General features: G+C 38.1%; 1 protein-coding gene across 5 annotated transcripts in view; it reads left to right on the forward strand.

Annotated features, from left to right (window-relative positions):
- Positions 1–21913, forward strand: part of LOC148880126 (YTH family protein) — a 71257-nt gene that overhangs the window by 36133 nt on the left and 13211 nt on the right. For 4 of the 5 annotated variants that reach the window (XR_016104480.1, XM_088961960.1, XM_088961961.1 and 1 more), the window contains 4 exons: positions 213–442; positions 525–776; positions 865–941; positions 1038–1392. Coding sequence is in view for 4 of the 5 variants with exons in the window: in XM_088961960.1 (XP_088818086.1) it covers positions 213–442; positions 525–776; positions 865–941; positions 1038–1392 (914 nt within the window). In the remaining variant the exon portion in view is untranslated. Of the gene's footprint in view, positions 1–212; positions 443–524; positions 777–864; positions 942–1037; positions 1393–5488; positions 5616–21913 lie in introns of those variants that run through there. The other variant, XM_088961962.1, reaches the window with a different exon arrangement.

Genomic DNA, 21913 nt, shown 5'->3' on the forward strand with positions numbered 1-21913 from the left:
TGACAAGCTGCACTGATTCTCAACATTTGGAACTTTGTTAATGTAAAAGGTTTGCATTCCCCTTGGTGAGACGGAAAATTTTGCTTTGTTTTGTGAATATTGCAAAGCATGGTTTCAAGGATTTTTGATGCATTTATTCAATTTTCTGTCTGAAATTACTCTATTATATTTTACATTTATAAATTACTTCTGAGCTAGGATTTTCTTCTCAGGAAGTTCAAGCTACAAAGAAGATGAGGAATTGTTTCCTCCTAGGGCAGAAGAACGACTACAGTCTCCAAGTGGGTTAGGACATGGAGGTGCAATGAAAAATGATAGACAGCCTGCAACAAGATATTTCATCATTAAAAGCTTGAACCATCATAATATCCAACTTTCAATTGAGAGAGGAATTTGGGCCACTCAAGTAATGAATGAACCAATTTTGGAAGAAGCTTTCCATGTAAGCAAACATTTAATCTAATGTTGTGTACTCCATTTTTGAATTTCAGTACTTCATAGAGAAGCTTATCCTTGCCTTGCAGAATTCTGGTAGAGTAATTCTAATTTTTAGTGTCAACATGAGTGGTTTCTTCCAAGGGTATGCCCAAATGATGTCTCCTGTTGGTTGGAGGAGAGACAATGTCTGGAGTGATGCGAGCGGTAGAAGTAATCTTTGGGGCCGCACTTTCAATGTTAAATGGTTGCGATTACATAACTTGCCTTTTCAAAAGACTCTCCATCTGAAGAATCCACTGAATGACTATAAGCCTGTCAAAATTAGCCGTGACTGCCAGGTGTTCCTTGAATTTAAGTGATTTTGCAGTAAAATGTCAAAAGAGTGTGAATTTGAATATATAATTGTGGTTCACTTGCTGTTTCCAGGAGTTATCACAAGAAATTGGTCAAGCTCTTTGTGAGCTCATTGATGGAAGCATCAGTGTAGATGGGGAGTTGAAAAGGTATAGATGTTGTTTCCTTATTCAGCTATTAGTTTCCCCCAACGACTGACTTATAAGCCACCTACTTTTGGTTGGCCTTGGAATGTACAAATGCAGGAATAATCTCCCTAGGAATGAACTCATGAAAAGAACTTGTACTGAATCTTCAGTTCCATTACAAGATGAAGCATACTGTCATGCATATCCTCCATTGCATATGGCTTGGCCTAGGATGCCTGTGGCCAGTAATTTCAATTCGGCACATGGGAGATGTCCTGGGGGATTTCTTCCAGAAAACTCCCCTACCAATTTTGAGGCATTAAGAGGAAAACAGAAGAAGCATTCAAGAATTCATGGAAAACCTTCCAATATGTATGGGGGCAGGGATATTTTCCAATTAGATGGTGGGGGTCTATCTGCAGGAAGAGGCCTTCTCGCTGATTCATTATCTGAGGAAGATTTTCTTGATATGGTATTCAAATCCTGCTTCACCTTCCATAATTTTGTTTTAATTGTACTTTTTTAATGCTTAACTTTGTGGTACTTGATCTATTTTCAAGCAAAATATGGTCATTTGTGTACATAACAGTGTTGCATGGACACAGACAGAGGTATCTGATTCGTGTCTAGGAATCTGATACTGATTAAAATGAATTTCGACTTGGGGAGACAACCCTAAATTAGTATATTTACTATTAAATAGTCTCTCTCTGGTGTTTTTTAGAATCACATACCCCTAGAAAAGGGAATAAGCCTAAAATGTTTATTATTGTCACCTAAGAGCATTCTATGGGAAGGAGATTGTACACATGATTTAAAAATCAGATGTTCCTTCATGTTATATAGCAATGAGACAAAGAAAAATTGATATGTAATAGTGTTCTTCAATTCTCAATGGTCCTTGGGTTATCTGTATTTAAGACATGTCTGAGATTAGACAATTTGCCCATTTAGGAGAATCATACTTAGAGAGCTCTTTTCCTTATCTCTTCCTGGTAATAATTATACTTTTTTAATTGCAACTGAAAAGAATGATTATTTTGCCTCAAGTCTTACTGAAATTTTGGCAAAAAAATGGAATATTTTATGATTATTTTGTTGCCTCTATCTATTCTCTTACATCCATTTTATGCGTTGGAAGGAAATTTTCTTGTTTTTCATTTTGAATATCTTTAAACATCTCAAGCCTCTATTGCTATAGTCATACTTTATTGGATGATCATGTTGAAGATTTCCCACGAAATAATTTCCTTTTAATGGTTGCTTCTCAATAAAATTCTTTTGTTGGACTGATCAGAAATCAGGTCGATCTGTTCTCATGTTGGGGTTATTTGGAGCAACTTAGAGTGGACATCTTTGTTTTACTTTCTTTAGAAAGCATCTTGACGATTGGTAATTTGAAGAGCAGGAATTTCCAGTTGATCAGTCAATGTTTTCTTACCCATTTATAAACAAGAAGAAATGGATGAATCGTCCAACACCCTGATTTTATATTTCCAATCCTATCCCTCCATGATTTTATATTTCCAATCCCATCCTCTCTTAAAATGCAAAGAATGGGACAAGTTTGGGGGTATCCAATCCTACCCCTCCCTGATTTTATATTTCCAATCCTATCCCCTCTTAAAATGCTTGAAGAGAATGGATTCGTCCAACACCCTGGTTCTATATTTCCAATCCTGCCCCCTCCCTGATTTCATATTTCCAATCCTATCCCCTCTTAAAATGCCTGAAGAGGATGGGAGTATGGGACAAGTAGAGTTTGGGGGTTTCCAATCCTACCCCCTCCCTGATTTCATATTTCCAATCCTATACCATCTTAAAATGCTTGAAGAGAATGGGACAAGTAGAGTTTCGGTGAACACCCTAGACTACAAATGTTTGGTTCATTTTTAGAACAGGTCCAGTCCAACCAGATTAGCAAATCAGATAATTAATAAATTACTAATGCATTAATTAATAAATAAGTATATTACAATAATCTATAATTAATATATTAATTAGCGAGGCAATAATTGATAAATTAAAACAATTAAATCATTACTATTATTAATAAATTTATTATTTATAATTACCAATCAATAATATTTATTTAAATTTACAAAAATAATATAATAATTTCTGAAAATAAATAAAAATAATTAATTTATTAATAAATTACTATTATATTTATCAATAAATCATTATCAATAATTTCTAAAAATTTTAGTAATTGATTGTTGGTAAACGATATTGAAATAATTACATTTCTAAAAATTATAATTATGACTCCAGATAATTATAAATTATTAATTAATTTGATTCAAAACTAAAAGATAGTTTGGTGTATTTTTGGAAATTATGGATAATTTATTGATTATTCAATAGATTACTGAAATTATTGAAAATTTATTGATTATTCAACCAATAAATAATTATTGAAACTTAATAAATGATTATTCAGAAAATCAGCGTAATTCTCATTATTACATTTTCAGAAAATTATTGATTAATTTTAATTGAAAATAACAATTAGTGCAATTTTGGAATTTTATGACATTTTTAAAATTTTTGGAGTATTATGGAAAATTATTGTAATTATTGAAAATTTATAATTATGTTATCATAATTTATAATTATTGAAATTTTTATTATTATCAATGTAATTATAATTATTACACTAAAATAATTGTTGGTGTAGTTTGACTAATTCCTTTTTTCATAATCTCAAATAGTATTTCCCATTATCTAATAATTTTTGAAAAATTATTAATAGAAAAAACTGTGAATCTTGATTTAAAATAATGGAAGTTAATAGTAATAATTATTGTTACATAATTAACAATTTTCCATTTTGTATCAATTCCAATAATGTAATTATTAAATTACACAAACTTCCATTATTTAAAAATAATAATTACTACAGAATTATAAATTACAATAAAATCTGTTCTTTTAAATTACTGTAATTACAGTAATTTTGAAATACAGAAATTCCAATAATAATTATTAGTGTAATAACTACAGTTTGTTTCAAAATAATTTTATTACACTAATAAATCTTATTGGAATTTTATTGTAATAATTCAATTACAATAACCATTGTAATGAAAATTTTATTTCTAATTACAGATTTGTTTTTCATATTAACTTTATTACAGAAACAATTATCTTTGAAATTTTAGTGTAAATTATTATTTTAGGAAATTTACAACAATAGTTATTATTTGAATTTTATTGCTGATAATAATTACAGTATTAATTATCATTGGAATTTACATTTTCAGAAATTTATTAACGTATTTTTATTAGTGTAGTAATAATTATTAAGTTACATTTAATTATTATAGTAAAATTTGTTATTTTCAAAATACTGTAATTACAGTAATTTTGAAATAACTGTAATTCCAATAATAATTATTAGTGTACTTAAATTAATTATTTTTTCAAAATAATTATTATTGGAATTTTGGTGTAGTAATTATATAGAGTAATCATTATAATAAATATTTTACTATAGTTACAATTCTTAAAATTAATTTTATTACACTAAAAATTAAATTGTGTTATTTTCCAGAAAAATTACTAGAAATCAATGAATATACAAAATTTTCAACCATTAATTTCTTTATAAATTTCATTTAAAGTTAATTAAAAGTTATAAAATTGAAAAGTAAAGTCAACAATTATATCTCCGGGAAAAATAAAGTCAAAAAAATATCATAATTTTGGAGAAGAAAATAAAAAATATATTAATGTAATTATGGAAAATTTCTTTAAAATGTAGTAAATAATTACTGAAAATTATTGAAATATTTTGGAAATTTGGGAAATTTTATTACATTTGATAGATTTTGGAAAATTATTTAAAAATTGTGTGGTTTACATTTTAAATTATTAAAGATAAATTAGTATTGGTAAAGGAAATTGGTAGTTTGAACCAATAATTGCACAAATTATATCTGTTATGAATATAAATTAGTATAATATTGGAAAATTTTAGAAAAGGAAATTATTAATAAACTTATATTGAAAAATAGAAGATAAATTAGTGTAATTTTGTAAATAATATATTTAAAAAGAAAATAAATTATTTAATATATTTAAAAAATCAATAATTTAGTATATATACTTTTGGAAATTTACCAGCAGCCGGCATTCAATATATCCTATTGATCCTTTTTACCAGCAAATTAGACATTGGGTTTTCCCGTGCATCGCACGGGTCCCCTACTAGTATTCTACAAATGGGAGGATTGTGTTTGGCATTTGTTCTATCAGTACAGAGTTGCAGAGTTTGTTTGTTTCTTTTTTTCTATTTAAATGGCTAGTATCTGGACCTGCCTTCCCTCATAAAGTCTTCTTTTGTCCTCCATTGTGTGGAAGTACCGAGGCCAAAAATTTCTGGAGTACCATTCTCTTGTGGTTTTGGGGGGTTTTTGGTGAGAATTTTTGAAAAGTAAGAACTGTGACAGTAGAGAATGTGTTGAAAAGTAAGTCTTCTTTTGTCCTCCAATGTTTTGCACTGTTTAATGGTTCATCCAGGATTTGAAGACATAAATTTTGGCCCATTTGTGATATTGTTACAGGCAATTTGAAAAGCTGACCTGGAAAAGCAACCATTTTCCTCTCCAATTGGTGGGTCAACGGTTCTATCATCTGGGCTAATGGTTCAACCTGTAATTGCACTACAACTTTTATATTAGGATCATGAATATACTCCCTTAGATTAAGATTTAGTGTTGTAAACCTAGATATGGAAATAAGAGGGAGAGAAAGAGGGAAGGGAAAGAGAGATCAAGATGAAGGAGATTGAAAGATAGAGGGAGGGAGGACGCGAAAGATTTAGCAGCCTAGCAGCCAGGGGAGGAAAACAGGGGAAGGGGGGAGATCTCTGGCAGTTGTATAACAGCAGAGACCGATCTCTGGCAGTGCAGCAACAATGGTGACAATAGATCTACAGTGGCGATAGTTGAATGGCACTATGAGCGGCAGGTTGGTCTGAAATTGTATCTTATATGACTTGTTTTGGTTTGCACGCACATGAACAGTTCATTGGTTTGATGTTTGACTGTTTTTTTTTTCTTTGAAAGAAGGTAAGGTATGATTGTATTAACTGGTCCTGTGTACAATGAGTAACTGTACAAAAAACGACCTCAAAAAAAGGCCACTCTCAGTGGGTGGGTAGAACAGCCAACACCATAGCAGATGGGTTAGCTAAACAAGGGGTATCAAGGGAACAGTTTTTCTGGGCAGCTTTGTAAACTTTTTGTTACTAGTCTCAGGTAGTACATTGTTGCTATTGTGGAGAGGTACCAGCTCGTGCCCCTCCTTTGGGAAGGCTGTATTGTAATATCTTATTGATTTTATTGAATAAAATTCAATCATTTATCAAAAAAAAGGCCACCCTCAAAAAAGTATAATCAGATGTAATATCTTTGAATTCAGCATGTATTGACAATCAGCACCTAATGGCATCTATGGCTGAATTGATGACCTTGGCTTCAGAAATGGATTTGTTTTCAAACAACCTTCTGTTTCTTTCTGAGCACACAGTCCAAAGCACTGCTGGAGGGACAGAAGCCCAGCAAAGTCTCCCTTTTTTGGAAAGTCCAGAAATCTGCCATTCTTTCAAAAGAGCTTTAACTGGTGCTGGCATGCACCAATTCAAATTCAGAGATTTCAAAAAGTGGCTCCGTACTGCAGAACTAAACTTATAATGGAGGAAAAGATGTCCAACAGACTCCACCTCCTCATTGCACAAACAGCATTCTAAGATCTGAAATGTTCATGCCTTTTTTTTATCAACATTTCCTTAGACAAGCACCTCTCCAAAGCTGCAACCCAAACAAAGAACTTAATTTTTGAAGGAGCTAGATTCCCCCAAATGACCCGACTAGGAAAAGGAACTTCAGTCCTCTCCACTAGCTTATAATAGAAGGATTTAACTATGAAGACACCAGTTTTGGTCCCTTTCCAGAATTTTGCATCTTGGGAGTGGAGATTTAGCTGCTGGCTTTTTAACAGAGAGAGAAGATCTGCAACCTGCTGAATTTCCCAGTCATTGAAGCTCCTAAAGGAAGGAGTCCAACCCATTCTATTCTCCTGAAGTCTGAAAGAATCTGCTACTAAGGCTTCCTTGTCTGAGGCGACATTGTATAAGTCAGGAAACAACTCCTTTAGGGGGCTGTCACCAATCCAGTGGTCTGACCAGAATTCTACTTTTCTTCCATCTCCCACTTTAAATCTGATGCAGCCAGAGAACTGTCTAGCTGCCTTACATATTCCTTTCCACACTCTGCAATCGGAGAACTGTTTGAGGGGGTGGTCCAGTATCCCACCTGTAGAGAACAGTGATGTGGGCCCCACATCTGTGGTCCCACTCTGTCCGTAGGGTAGAATGTATCTAGTCACAGCTGTGGTTATTTTTTCTGTTCTGTTATTTCTGGTTTCAGTTTTATATTGTTTATTATTTGTTAGCAGTTATGATGTAAACACCAAAGGCAGATATGTCCTTTCATGTAACTAGCATAACCTATATATATTAACTTAAAGTGGCGGCGGCAGAATATTGACATTCTGTTCTCCTAAAATTCTGTGTTCTATGGCTCTTCCACCACTCTTTCCTCTACATCTTCTTCACATTCTCTTCTCATCGAACCTGAAATCTCTTAGTGATCAAGACTGAATAGCAGTCTTGACAACCTACATGGTATCAGAGCCAAGTTAGGGTTTTTCATGTGAGTCTAATACCAGCCGACCACATGAGAATCTCCTAAGACTGAAAGTTGAAGAGGAGGAGTTCGCAGACTGATTCTTGGAGATCGCCAGAGGTACTAGCAGCTGTTGGAAACTTGCTAGGGTTGCAGAGTGTTGGTGGTCAGGAAGGATCAGAGAAGACTAGGGTTCAGGTAACCCTAGAAGGCAGTGAACTATTTTTCCTTGTAAGTTGTTACTTTTTTAACAGAAGTTCTTTCAGAGAAGATAGGTTGGACCTATCTGGAGGGGAAGGCCGAACCATTCTAGCTCTTTCTCTCTTCGATTTCCTAGGGTTTTACAGCAAACCCTGAACCGAACTATGTTTCTCTCTACTCTAGGGTTTGAAAGTGGTCTGCGGCAAGCCCTAGTGGTTGACTGAACCCTGTGATCTACCTAGAGCTACTCTTAAGTTGATTGGTAGGTCCGTTCAGATTCTAGGGTTTCTTATTACTGCAAGCTCATCTATACAGTTTGGACTGTGCGACTGAATTGCTTCATTTCAAGACTGATTAAAACCCTAACTTTCCCTAGCATATCAGTTTTGTTTTAAAGTTGTTCTCAGAGTTCTAAGGGGGTTAGAGATCTACGGACAACTACTGTTGTGTTGGCTAGTTGGTTTCAGATCAGAATTACTTCGGTTTTGTGCACATACACTGACAATACAGATCAGGCCTATACTGTTTTGATTGTGATTGGTGACTTAAGTACTGTTTTTGAGACTTGACAGAAATGGAGTCTAAGATTCAGGCAGTAGGCAGTCTTAGGAACATCAGTTATGGTGGTGTTTCTGAGATGGGTGGTCAGATTACGACCGTAAAGTTTGACGGATCAAACTATTTGGAATGGGCCCAATCAGCCATGATGGCTATTGGTGGAAGAGGTAAATTAGGGTACCTCCTGGGAAATATGAAAGAACCTTCCAAGGGAGACCCGACATATACCAATGCAAGAAAACTACTTGGTTATGACATGGCTGTGTAATTCTATGCATCCTCATATTAGCCGGAACTATTTGTGGGCAAAGACAGCCAATGAGATATGGGATGTTATGAAAGAAACTTACTCCCGACCCCTTAATGTTGCCAGAGCATATGAATTGAAATGTAAGTGAACACCCTTAAACAAGGAGAGAAACCGGTATCAATCTACTTCTCTACCTTGAAGTCCCTGTGGCATGAGATTGATCACTTAGAGACTCTTGAGTGGGAGAGTCCCAAAGATGCTTAGACCCATAGAAAGCACATCGAGACAAACAGAGTGTTTGAGTTCCTGGCGGGACTGAACCCAGAATATGATATTGTGAGGCAACAGATTTTGACTAGAGACAGTGTGACTCTCTCTCTCAGGCCTACTCATTTGTACACAGTGAAGAAACCAGAAGGAAGGTTATGATGCAACCCGTATCAGCCTTTGTAGTGGCTACACCCAAATCAGGGGGTGATTCAGAGAAGGACAGGAGGAAGGAAGACAAGAAAGATGTAGTATGTGAACATTGTAAAAAACCCAAACATACAAAAGAGACATGTTGGAAACTGCATCCTCACTTGGTTCGTGCGAAGTTAAGAAACAAGAAGGGCACTGCTTATGTAGCCATGAACACTGATTCAGCATCCTCATCTGGCACAAAAGGAACATCTTTGGAGACCTTAGCTACAGTTTGGGCTGCCCTAATACAACTAGAAAAGGAGGTTGGAAATTCAGCTCAGCCACCACAGCCTCCATTAGCCCTTGTCACATCTGCCTTCGCCCATTCAGGTACTCGAGCTTCAGCCTATCATGCCTCAGCTCCAGGTACTACTGAGCCTTGTTGGGTAATAGACTCAGGTGCATCTGATTACATGACTAGCTTGCATTCACTGTTTACTACTTACCATTTGTCTTCTGGTAGATATAAGGTATCTATTGCTGATGGCTCCCTGGTTCCTATTTCTGGGAAGGGTGACATCAAGCTTTCAGATACTATGTCCCTGTCATCTGTTTTGCATGTGCCTAAGCTTGATACTAACCTTCTTTCTGTCAGTAGTATTACCAAGCATATGAACTGCTTAGTAACCTTCTTCCCTGATCGGTGTGTATTTTAGGACTTGGAGACATAGAAGCTGATTGGGACTAGCCGTGAGACGAATGGGATCTATTTGCTCGGGAGCGGTTCCGTCAAGGAGAGTCAGTAGAGAAGTTGTCTTTTGTTTCTCAGAGTGTGAGTCCGGTTATGCTTTGGCATAACCGATTAGGTCATTTGTCTTTTCGATCTTTACAGAGTCTGTTTCCTACTTTATTTGAGTCTATTGAGTTGTCGCAACTACAGTGTGAAAGTTGTGAGTTTGCTAAGCATTGTAGAAAGCCTTATTTATTGAGTAATAAAAAGAGTGATAATTCTTTTGATATTGTGCATACTGACGTTTGGGGGCCTTATCATATCCCTTCCATGGGTGGGTACAGATATTTTTTGTTATTTGTTGATGACCATACCCGTTTTTCTTGGGTTTATCTCATGCGTTCACAAGATGAGGTACCTTCCCTGACCCAAAATTTTCACCAAATGATTCTAACCCAGTTTGATGCCAAGATCAAAGTTCTTCGATCTGATAACGCAAAGGAATACTTTGTCAAATCATTGACATCTTATCTTCTTCATCATGGGGTTATCCACCAGAGCTCTTGCCCTCATACACCTCAGCAGAATGGAGTTGTCGAGAGGAAGAATAGGCACATTTTGGAAGCGGCTAGAAGCCTCATGTTTACTTCCAATGTCCCCATTCGCTTCTGGGGGGATGCTATCCTCACAGCGGTATACCTTATTAATCGGGTCCCTTCCAGGGTCCTTGATATGCGATCTCCTTTTTCGCTTCTACACCCACGTAAGGACTTGTTTTCTATTCCCCTTAAGACATTCGGTTGCACTTGCTTTGTTCAGCTTCTCGGACCCCATCCCTCCAAGTTCAAACCCAAAGCCTCCAAATGCATCTTCCTTGGTTATGCACAAACTCAAAAGGGTTATTGCTGTTATGATCCTGTCTCCGGGAGGAAGTTTGTCTCCATGGATGTCACTTTCTTTGAGGGGACACCCTATTATCCTCGGGTTGCCCCTCAGGGGGAGAGTAGTGAGAGTGGGGGTTTGAGTTCTTGTCTTCACGGGGAGAGCAGTGAGAGTGGGGCAGTTCCTTTACCTATTCCATTGGGTGATGAGAACCGCAATGGTGAGGGTGGTCAGAGGGATTAGGAGTTGAGGGAAAGCTGCAATGGTGAGGGTGGTCAACGGGATCAGGAGTTGAGGGTTTATCATAGGCGGTGCAGGCAGGTTGATCCTGATCATCAACAGTCCAGACTAGCTCCAATCTCATCTGTAGTTCCAGGTCCAGATACTTCAGTCCCAGAGCCCACAGAGACTTCCCCTACAGATGATCTTGACCTTCCAATTGCAGTCCGTAAAGGGAAACAACATTGCAAGCCCACAGAGACTTCCCCAACCCACTATATTTCCCATTTTTTATCCTATGATCGTCTATCTCCTACCTACAGGTCCTACCTTAGTTCCATTTCCAATGTCCCTATTCCAAGAACAGTGCAAGAAGCCCTATCCGTCCCTTAATGGAAAGATGCAATGCATGTTGAGATGGATGCTCTGTTGAAGAACAACATCTGGGAGGTAGTTGATTTGCCAAAAGGAAAGAAACCAGTTGGATGCAGATGGGTATTTACGGTGAAGCATAATGCAGATGGATCTATCCAAAGGTACAAAGCTCGGTTAGTTGCAAGAGGGTTTACATAGACTTATGGCATAGATTACTTGGAGACATTTGCACCGGTAGCCAAGATGACTACTATTCGAGTTCTCTTGTCTCTTGCAGCAAGTCACACTTGGCCTTTATACCAAATGGACGTGAAAAATGCCTTTCTGAATGGAGATCTGTGGGAAGAAGTTTACATGCGTTTGCCTCCTGGATTCTATGATGCAGAAGTAGGTAAGAAGGTTTGCCGGCTCAACAAGGCTTTGTATGGTTTGAAACAGTCACGTAGGGCTTGGTTCGATAGACTCATACTAGCACTTGTGAAGTTTGGATATGTACAGGCCCAGTCAGATCATACCCTATTCATCAAGAGGGTGGAGTCCTCTTTGACACTGTTGGCAGTATATGTTGATGAAATTGTGGTCACAGGGAATGATAGCCATGGGATTGAGTCTCTTAAACAGCTTCTTCACCAAGAATTTGAGGTGAAGGACCTTGGTGTACTTCGGTATTTTTTGGGTATTGAGGTTGCTAGATCCAAACAGGGGATCTTTATATCTCAGAGGAAATATGTCCTAGACCTGTTGGCAGAAACTGGAAAGTTAGGTGTCAAGCCTGCAGATACACCAATTGAACAGAATCATAGGATTAGTGCCGAGAGTGGGGAGCTTCTAGAAGACAAAGTTATGTTCCAACAACTGGTAGGAAAGCTCCTATATCTCTGCCTCACTCGGCCAGATATTACCTATATTGTTAGTGTTGTTAGCCAGTACATGCATTCTCCTAGAACCACACATCTTCTTGCGGCAGAAAGAATCTTAGCTTACTTGAAGAGATGCCCAGGTAGGGGTATACTTTTCAAGAACAACAATCACATGAAGGTGGAGGTTTATACTGATGCAGATTGGGCTGGGAGTGTTGATGACAGAAGGTCTACCTCGGGATATTGTGCCCTTGTGGGAGGAAACCTTGTGTCCTGGAGAAGTAAGAAACAAAGTGTTGTCTCCTGGTCAAGTGCTGAAGCAGAATACAGGTCCATGGCCAATGGAGTGGCTGAAATCCTATGGCTAAGATCTCTACTTGAGGAGTTGGGTATTGAGTATGAGAAGTCCCCGATGCTGTACTGTGATAATCAAGCCGCCATTAATATAGCACATAATCCAGTACAGTATGACAGAACCAAACACATTGAAGTTGACCGCCATTTTGTGCGAGAGAGGGTCTCATCTCAAGAAGTATGCCTCCCTTACATCACATCCATTATGCAACTAGCATTCTTACTAAAGCCGTATCAAGAAAGAAGCTAGAGGCGAATCTATCCAAGTTGGGAATGATGAACATATACTCCCAACTTGAGGGGAGTGTAGAGAACAGTGATGTGGGCCCCACGGCTGTGGTTATTTTTTCTGTTCTGTTATTTCTGGTTTCAGTTTTATATTGTTTGTTATTTGTTAGCAGTTATGATGTAAACACCAAGGGCAGATATGTCCTTTCATGTAACTAGCATAACCTATATATATTAACTTAAAGTGGCGGCGGCAGAATATTGACATTCTATTCTCCTAAAATTCTGTGTTTTATTGCTCTTCCACCACTCTTTCCTCTACATCTTCACATTCTCTTCTCATCGAACCTGAAATCTCTTAGTGATCAAGATTGAATAGCAGTCTTGACAACCTACACCACCCATTGTTCCTTAGGCCATATTTCTCCCCTTATCACTTTCCTCCACAGATTATTTGGTTCAGTTGAGAATATCCACAGCGAATTTCCCAGTAAAGCTAGATTTAATAGCTCTAATTGTCTTATTCCTAGCCCACCTTGTGACTGAGGTTTGCAAATTTGTTCCCAGCTCACTAAATGATACTCGTTAGCCTCTTTCCAACCTTTCCAAAGAAAGCTTCTCATCTTTTTTCTCCATTTCCTTTGCTACCTCAGATGGGATAGGAAAAAGGGTCATAAAATAAGGGCCTGGTCATTTGCTCTGAAGTCTAACATCTGAAAGTGTAATAATTACATTAAGAGGTATATTGGTATTGGTGAACAGTGAACTTTTCTTTCCTCTGAACTCTGAATGCAGAGAATGTTGTTCCGAATTCTGAAAACTATCAAATATCCATTTTGACCCCATATAAGAGAGTTATTGTTTGTATTTTTGGGGGTATCATTGGAAAGCGAAAAGTTGTATGATTGCACTTTAAGAGGAAACGAACAGCCCTAAGTTGGAAGACTAGCTAACACACTTTTGATTAGTGTGACCTTTCCACCTTTAGAGAGATATCTTGACTTCCAAGTTGACAATTTTTTATCCTTTCTTTTTAGAACTGAGCCCCAAATATCTTTAGAAGTACATTTAGCTCCAAGGGGAAAATCCAAGTAATTTGCGGGCAGCCTACCCACTTAGCTAGCAACCCAAAAGCTCAGCCAAGCCTTGAATATTAGGCACTTTCCCCCACAACCATTATTTCACTTTCAGGTTTATAATTTGATCCTATAAAGCATTGCAAAAAAGCAGTGTATCATCTGCATATTGTAAGATGGGAATTTTTGTACCATTGGGGCTTACTTCAAAACCCTCCTGAAACTCCAGATCTGAATCCCTTCCCACCAATTTGCTTAGACCTTCCATCACAATTAGAAAAAGCAAGGGTGATAACGGGTCTCCTTGTCTCAACCCTCTCGAACTTTTGAAGTTTCCTTTTACTAACCCATTTAATAATATTGAAAACCTTGGAGTGGAGATGCAGACTTTAACCCAATTCCTCCATTTTGAACCAAAATGCATCTTATCCAACAAATAATCTAAGAAAGCCCAGTTAACATGATCGTAGGCTTTTTCTAAGTCAATTTTGCAAATCAGACCATTCCTCCCACTTCTTAACCTGGAGTCAATTAATTACATTTGCAATAAGAACATCATGTATTTGTTTATTATGTACAAAAGCACCTTGGTGAGATGGAACCAGAGAATCCATCACAACTCTTAGCCTAGTTGCCAGCACTTTGTCTAAGATTTTGTATACACTGCCAATCAAGCTTATTGGCCTAAAATCTTTCATCTCTTTAGCTCCACTTTTCTTAGGGATTAGAGATAGGAAAGTAGCATTCAGATCATAGTTGTCAAGGTGGCACCTAGGTGACAAGGTGCCCTTGGATGCTCGCCTTGCCCAGTTGCCAAGTAGTTTTGTGCACTATGTTATAAAATACTTTTATATTTTTAATTTTTTGACAATATAATTATAAAATAGGCATTATTAAACTAGAATACTCATTTTATGTGTTTATGTACTAATTACTTTTTATTATTTTCTTATTTGTTAGGGTTTAATCAACACAAACATGGCTAACTGCTGTATTGAACCCAAGGTTCAAAGTATCGATACACCTCTGCGTATCGGAAAAGGTGTATCAGTACTTATAATGGTACTCCCCCTATTTTTTTATTTCTTTGGTTTTCAAATTCATTTTTTAAATATATATATATATATAATATATATATATATATATTATTTTAAAAAATGGGTTCCTGAAAACACCTATAAACATGTGTATTGGGGTGCCAAAGATACAATACAATACACTCGATATGGGGCGTATCGTATCGAAGTTTTGATCTTTGATTGAATCCTCAAAAGATTTCAGAACCTAAACCAATAAGCAAGGGAAGAACTTAAAATTTTGTCTAATCAATACATTTTCTTCTTACAGTTCTTCTTCTTCCACCTTTTCTTTTCTTCTTTACCTATAACGAAAGTAGGGGGTTCAGCCCCTATATTTTTTGAATTTTCTTTCCTTTGTTCCTTTTCTTCTCATAAAATGTTGTTTCTCTAAACTTAAAAGATGAAGTTTATACTTCTCTTATGAAAATTATGGATAATTATTAAGAAAAGATGGTTATGGAACCTAGGGAACTACCCTAGGATATATGGTTTTACTTAAAAAAAAAAATCCATCGCTCAGGCGTTGCCTAGGCGCTCACCTAGGCAACAAGGTGCCCCCCTATCGCCTAGCCTCACCTTGGCGCCTTAAAAACTATGATTCAAACTTCTCCCTAAAGCAGGCGATTCATGAAACTCCTCCAAGACCATTGTTTTGATTGTTGAAGTCAATAGTTTCTTTTACCAAGGTCAATGATTTTCCAGCTTACTAGGTTTGGGGTGAAACAGACCCATCTGGGTGATGGGTCGAATGGTCAACAGGTAGGTCAATGATGGGTTGCAAACACTGGTTACAGGAATGCATGGGATTTTTGTGCATATGGTTTCGTCTTTGTGAGAAGCATTCTTTTAAATTCTCTAAGTTCTTGTCATCAATAGTGTTCTTTCTAGTTTACTATCAAAACATACACACAAGCACCTTTTCCACCCTATCATGTTGAAAACGTTTTTTTTTGGTAAGGATCATGTTGCAAACTTTTGGAGACAATTCTTTTAGATGAAGATTTCTTACTTATGTTCTAATACAAAAGAAAAGATGTCTTTTCATACGTGCATACACATGGGGAGGGAGGTGGTGTTATGGGCCCGAGAATAGGATCTCGTCACGGGTCGGTCCACGGGGAAAACCTCCTGCTTTCCCTTGTTCCTCCCTTTTCTTGAAGAACCTATCTTGCCGCCCTAAAAGGTGATTTGTTCAAGAGATCACCAACTCTCCTTTGCTCTCTTTCTTGACTGAAATTTTCGATACCTTTATTGAATAATATCAGCTCCTTAAATAGGAGATTACAAGAGGTAGAATCCTACTTTTAGGAGGACTCCTTGCTAATCTACTACTCTATCCTATTAAACTGATAAGATAAGACTGAACTGATAAGGTAAGATAAGACTTCCTTAATCTATCCTACTGAACTGATAAGATAAGATAAGAACTGTAATTAGATAAGATAAGACTCCCTACTAATCCATACTACTGAACTGATAAGATAAGAACACTGAATAGATAAAACTCCTACTAATCCCTACTACTGAAAGCAGATAAGGCAAGAATACTGAATAGATAAGATAGGATGAGAACACTAAATTGCTGCTGCTGAGAACACTAAATTACTGCTGCTTCTGCCGGCGTCCACATCAGGCGGTGCCAAACTGGCTTAGTTGCTAAGGTCTCTGGCTGGTTGTAGTGGAGACTTGGGATCAGATCCTACTGTCACCAGGATTGAGGGGTTATGCGTAGGCCCTATGGGGGGATGCTTGTTTTTGTTTCTTGGATGATTCTTCATGACCCCCTAATTGTATTTGTTCTTTTCTATTAATGGAATCTTATTTTTTCTCCATTACCGAAAAAAGGATAGGGGGATGGGCTAACCCCCATTGTTTAGCCCCATGAAACCAAAATAAAAGGAAAAATATGGGGGAGGTGGGGGGAGTAAAACAATGAACTTTCCTAATTGAAATTTGGTGATGCTAATGATTGAACTTTGTATGGTGTGTGTAGTCAATTCAGGGAAAGTGTGGATTGGATATAAATGTCATGTCGAACTGTATTGTACAATAGACATTGGTATTTGGTAACTTAGATGTGCCTTTGATAAGGTACATTGAAGGTATTTGGTAACATAGAACCATTTTGTTGCCTTTGATGTTCAATTGTGGTAGTCCAAATCCAGAGTTTTAAGTTCCTCTCCATTAGAGTGCTTTTAGTGCCCCAATATCTCTAGTAAAAGCTATCTCGCTGGCCCCATGACCCATCCCTCCAAAATTCAAGTCTTCTGTGCCAGGAAGGGGAGCACAAATAGGTAAGTATTTCTGATATACTGAACCAAAAACAGAAAACTTGGGAACTATGTTTGCATGTTTTTATTTTGTATAATTAACAATTCCATTATTTAAATCGAATGGCACCCCTCTCTTTCAAGAGGATTCGCGGCGAGTTGCAGCCTGCAATTATGTGAAGAAGCACAGGAGCTGCTATCTTATCTGAAGAATTTGTTAAAGGAATTCTATCTAAAATCATCTCCAACAGATATTAGAATCGTTGGGATTTGATAGGGAAAGGTTGAGGCATCTCCAACAGAAATGTTGCAAACTCTTGGACCAATTCTAATTGCATTGTGTGGGGGCAGCTCCCTCCAACATGACTGTAAAAGGCTTAAGCCTTGAGGTGTGAGGTATATGCCTTGAGGCAAGGTGCACAGATTGTGTCAAGGTTTAAGCCTTACAACTTTGATTTGAGGCTTAGGCCATATATGAGAGGGGCAGTTTGGTAAATATGGGCCAAAATAAAATGAGTAACATGTATAGCTAATAAGGAAAATCAAGTTCTTAGTTTCTCTTAGTGTTTTTGGAAAGTATTGTAAGGCTTATTTAATTGCTACTTTATAGTCGCTGTTAGTAGGCTGACTTCTTAAGATACTATCAATTAGGTACTTGTTTTTTTTTTTTTTTCCTATTACTTTGGTTCTAGGGTGTGCTGCCAGGGGCATACTTGTAATTTCTATTCTTTTTATTAAGTTAATATAAATAGAGAACTGGCGGCAGCCAGTAGTATTTTTTTTCCTTCTCAATCGTATCTCCCTCTTCTTCTCTTTCTCTCGTCTCCCACTCTCCATGAATGATTGCATGGTATCAGAGTAGATTTTCTGGGCTATAAAAGACCTACGATCCCTCCTGTTTTGAGCAAGGTTTCCTTTTTTAAATTCTTGGGCGTGGAAGACAGAGACACCCTAGTAGGTTTTTTGGCGGAAACCCTAGCAGATTTCTGGCGGCACTTCCTGTGGTTTTTTTTCCTTGGTCGTAATACCAAGGAAACCCTAGTCAGAGAAGGGCGATGCTGATAGAGACTCTCTTCCTTCTCTGTTCGATGCTGTGAAGTTGATTTCAGGTTGGCACCTTCGTACAGGTGTTGGACAAGTATGTTCTTGTTTGTCTTCTTTGGCCAATGGTTTGAAGCTTATTCCTTGGTTATATATACTTGTTTTCAGCAGTGTCTTGTTCTCTTCCTCACATCCTAGAAGTAAATTCCTTGAGGGTTGGTTTTCTGTTTGTGGCTGTTGTGTAGTTGTGTGGTGTTTGAACTGGTTTTCAGCAGTATCCTATGGTGAGTTATGAATCAACCTCATCGGGGGTTACACCAACCCACAGCACAGCTGGTATGGGAGGTGAAAACATGATTTTTCCCATGCCAATTACCCCTTTAAATGGTCTAAACTACCTGGAGTGGGCTAAAAGTGTAAAACACTATGTAACGACAAGGGGTAAAGCTGGTTACATTAATGGAAGGGTGAAAGAACCCAAGGGTGAGATAGCTGAACATGATAGGTGGGACCAAGAAAACAGTATGGTGATGTCTTGGCTCCTCGCGGCCATGGAACCTGATGTGAAGAAGAACTTTATGTGGGCAGACACCGCTAGTGAGGTCTAGGAACAGGCCAAAACTACCTATTATGAGCAAAGGCATTATGCCAAGGTTTACCAGTTGCAAGCTAAATCTTCAACCTGTAAACAGGAAAACCGTAGTTTGTCTTCATATTATTCAGCCCTTACCTCCATATGGAAAGAATTGGATCATTATCAGGCTATAGAGTGGAAACATGATGATGATGCTAAGGCCACAGGAAGCTGGTCTCTCAGCAACGTGTGTTTGCCTTCTTATTGGGACTGAGGGAGAGCAACATGTTGCTTTGGCTGCAATGAAAAATAACTCCACGGGGAAGAAAAGTGACACTAAGAATGATGATAAAGATAAGTTGTTCTGTACCCACTGTTGACACTTGTTGGGACATCCACGGGAAACCCAAGTGGGCAGCGAAGAATCAAGAACAGGGTAAAAGTCAAGGCTAGAAGAAGGTGAACACAACACAGAATGCAACACATGTGGCAACCCAAGAAACTCAGGTTGCCGATAGTACCCGGGACTATTAGACAGTTGCATGCTTTTAGCTCCAATCAGATTGATGTACTTATGACATTTATTGTAAATGAATAAAGTGCATATTTGATTCATGTTCTTATGGTGTGTGTAATACCCTTAAACTGGACACTTAATGAGACTCGTGTTAGTTTAAAATGTTCATAGCTGTTGGATAAGTCTGGGGAGATTTATCATGCTAAGGCTGACACTGGTGTGTTGCCAAATGTTGGGGTGGCCTGTCTTAGCTACCAGGGTGAGACCCGAAGCACATGCAATGTAGGATTACTTGAAACCTTGAACCGAACCAGATATCTAGTATTGCCCTGGACCTTGGAGATTAGTGGGCAAAACTGGAAAGTTACACCTGATCCCTAGACTCGATCTTTGATATGTCAATCAGTGAGATCCTTAGAGGGGGTCAAAACCAGGGTATGTTGGGGCAGTCTGAGAATTCATCTGAGTGGGTGATCATAGTGACAGGATCAGCCCATTTGTCGGACAAAGGTAATGATCGGGGATGCACTCTCTCTAATGGAAACCAAGACTGCCAGTAGCCGATTTCAATCGTTGAAAATTGTTTTGCAAAATATATTTTTTATACGGATATAAATATATATATTATGGTTTCAAATTGTTTGCAAACGGTTTTAATTCCTGGGATCCATGTGAGTAGAGAGTGCGACACTGTTCCTTGCAACCGAGGGAGAGGTCCTCTCTTGTCGGGCAGTGTTTGATCATTATGGGCTGAGAGGATAAGTGTAAGACCATTGAGGGTAATACCTGATGGGCTAATCTTGCATCTGCCCACAGTTCCTGGGTTTTTATAAGGTGGCTTGGTCCAGGGACCACTTAGTGTAAGTGTTGGGCCCATTAGGAGTCCATGTGATGGGCTTCAAGGGGTTCACTGTCTTTTCAGTGAATTTGGCCAGGCCTTGTAACAGAGGCTAGGCTGAACCCATGCGATTGATGTGTAGATCAATGTTTGGGTCCCACGCCATACAAATAAGTCCAACTGGGCAGAAGTTTGGAAGCAGTTTGAGCACTTAGACTTCATGGGCCTAAAAGCCCATTTCAAACTGGGCTGATATGATCAGTTAAATAAAATGGCAGATCTGGGATTAAATCAACATATAGGATAGGGTCTTACCCTATCCACTCAGAGAGTCCAGATCTGAATACAGATTCAGATCTGGAAATCTCCTAATAAGATAAGGAGAGGGCTGATCTAATCTGCAAATTACATAAGGACTTATCCTTATCTCTTAAAGAGAACTCCTAATCCAAATACAGATTTGGATTAGGAAACTCCTAATGAGATTAGGAGCTCTCTTTAAGCCTATAAAAGGAGGGGGTGAACCATTCACTCCATCCCAGAAATCTCAGAGATTCAAGATCTCAGAGCCCAAAGAGAAGCCGAATACAGTGTGACTGCGCCTTCTCCCTGCGTTCTCTTCCTGCCGCCGCCATACTACCAGTTCGATCTCCTTGTAGGAGCGATCAAGAGGTTTCTTGATATCAACCTTTGGAGAAATGCTGATTTGAAGTTGTGCTCACTACCTCCATCGAATTCTTGTGAAGGGTCCGGTTCTTGGGAAGAACATTGCTAATTCTGCTCCACCCTATGTTGTGTCATCTTCAGTGGGAGCAGTCTTTGGAGATTATCTTTGGGCGTGAACACCTTCGTTGGGAGATACTATTTCTTCGTATTAGGTATATCCCTCTCCTGCTTCTGGTTTCAGATCTGGTTCGGTTTTTGGTTCAAGATTAATCCTTGAAAATGTAGATTTTCTAAAACAGGGAATGTGATTCCCAGATGAGGGGAGTTGAAAATGTAGATTCTCTAAAATAGGAAATGTGATTCCCAGATGAGGGGAGAGGAAATTTTTGAAATTTCGCCCAACCTACCTTCAGGGTTCGGCCATCCATATGATGGATCTCTCATCTTTTCAAGGACCACCCTAATAAGTCTGACCCCAAGGAAGAGATAATGAATTCCTTCAGAGAGCACCTGGAATCTTATGGTACGGCCTTGCGACAAATGGACAGCTCAGTCACTGGTACTCCCTCTACTTCATTTGCATCTACTTTAGGTAATACGGCTTCTGCATTCCATGTCACTCCCACGGATTCCCCTTGGATCATTGACTCAGGGGCCTCCAACCACATGACCGGTAAGCCGAACTTGTTTCAGACTTATAGCCTTTTGTTAGGAAGGGATAGAGTGAGACTTGCAGATGGTTTTTTTTCCTCCATTGTAGGCCAAGGATCAATATCTCTTCCACATGGCCTTAACCTGAATTGTGTATTACATGTCCCTCAACTTCTATAAATTTGCTTTCAATTAGTTGCATTACAATCTCTTTAAACTGTAGTGTAACCCTTTTTGCTGACTCATGTGTTTTTCAAGACCTAACTTCTGGGAGGACGATTGGTAGAGGGAGCCTAGTGGATGGTCTCTACATTTTCGACAACAAAGCTGGTTTCTCGGTGTCATCCTCAGAGTCACATAATCAGTCAAATTTTTTTGTGGCATAGTCATTTAGGTCATGTTTCTTTCGAAATAATAAAGTCTTTGTTTCCAGTTTTATTTAAGTCATGTTCAGTGTCAGAGTTCCAGTGTCAAACGTGTCAGTTAAGCAAACAATGTAGAACAACTTTTCACTCAAGTAATAAAAGATC

Source organism: Nelumbo lutea, chromosome 1 (assembly GCF_056320005.1).
Source record: "Nelumbo lutea isolate HS-2025 chromosome 1, American lotus-T2T, whole genome shotgun sequence".
Classification (NCBI taxonomy): Eukaryota; Viridiplantae; Streptophyta; class Magnoliopsida; order Proteales; family Nelumbonaceae; genus Nelumbo; species Nelumbo lutea.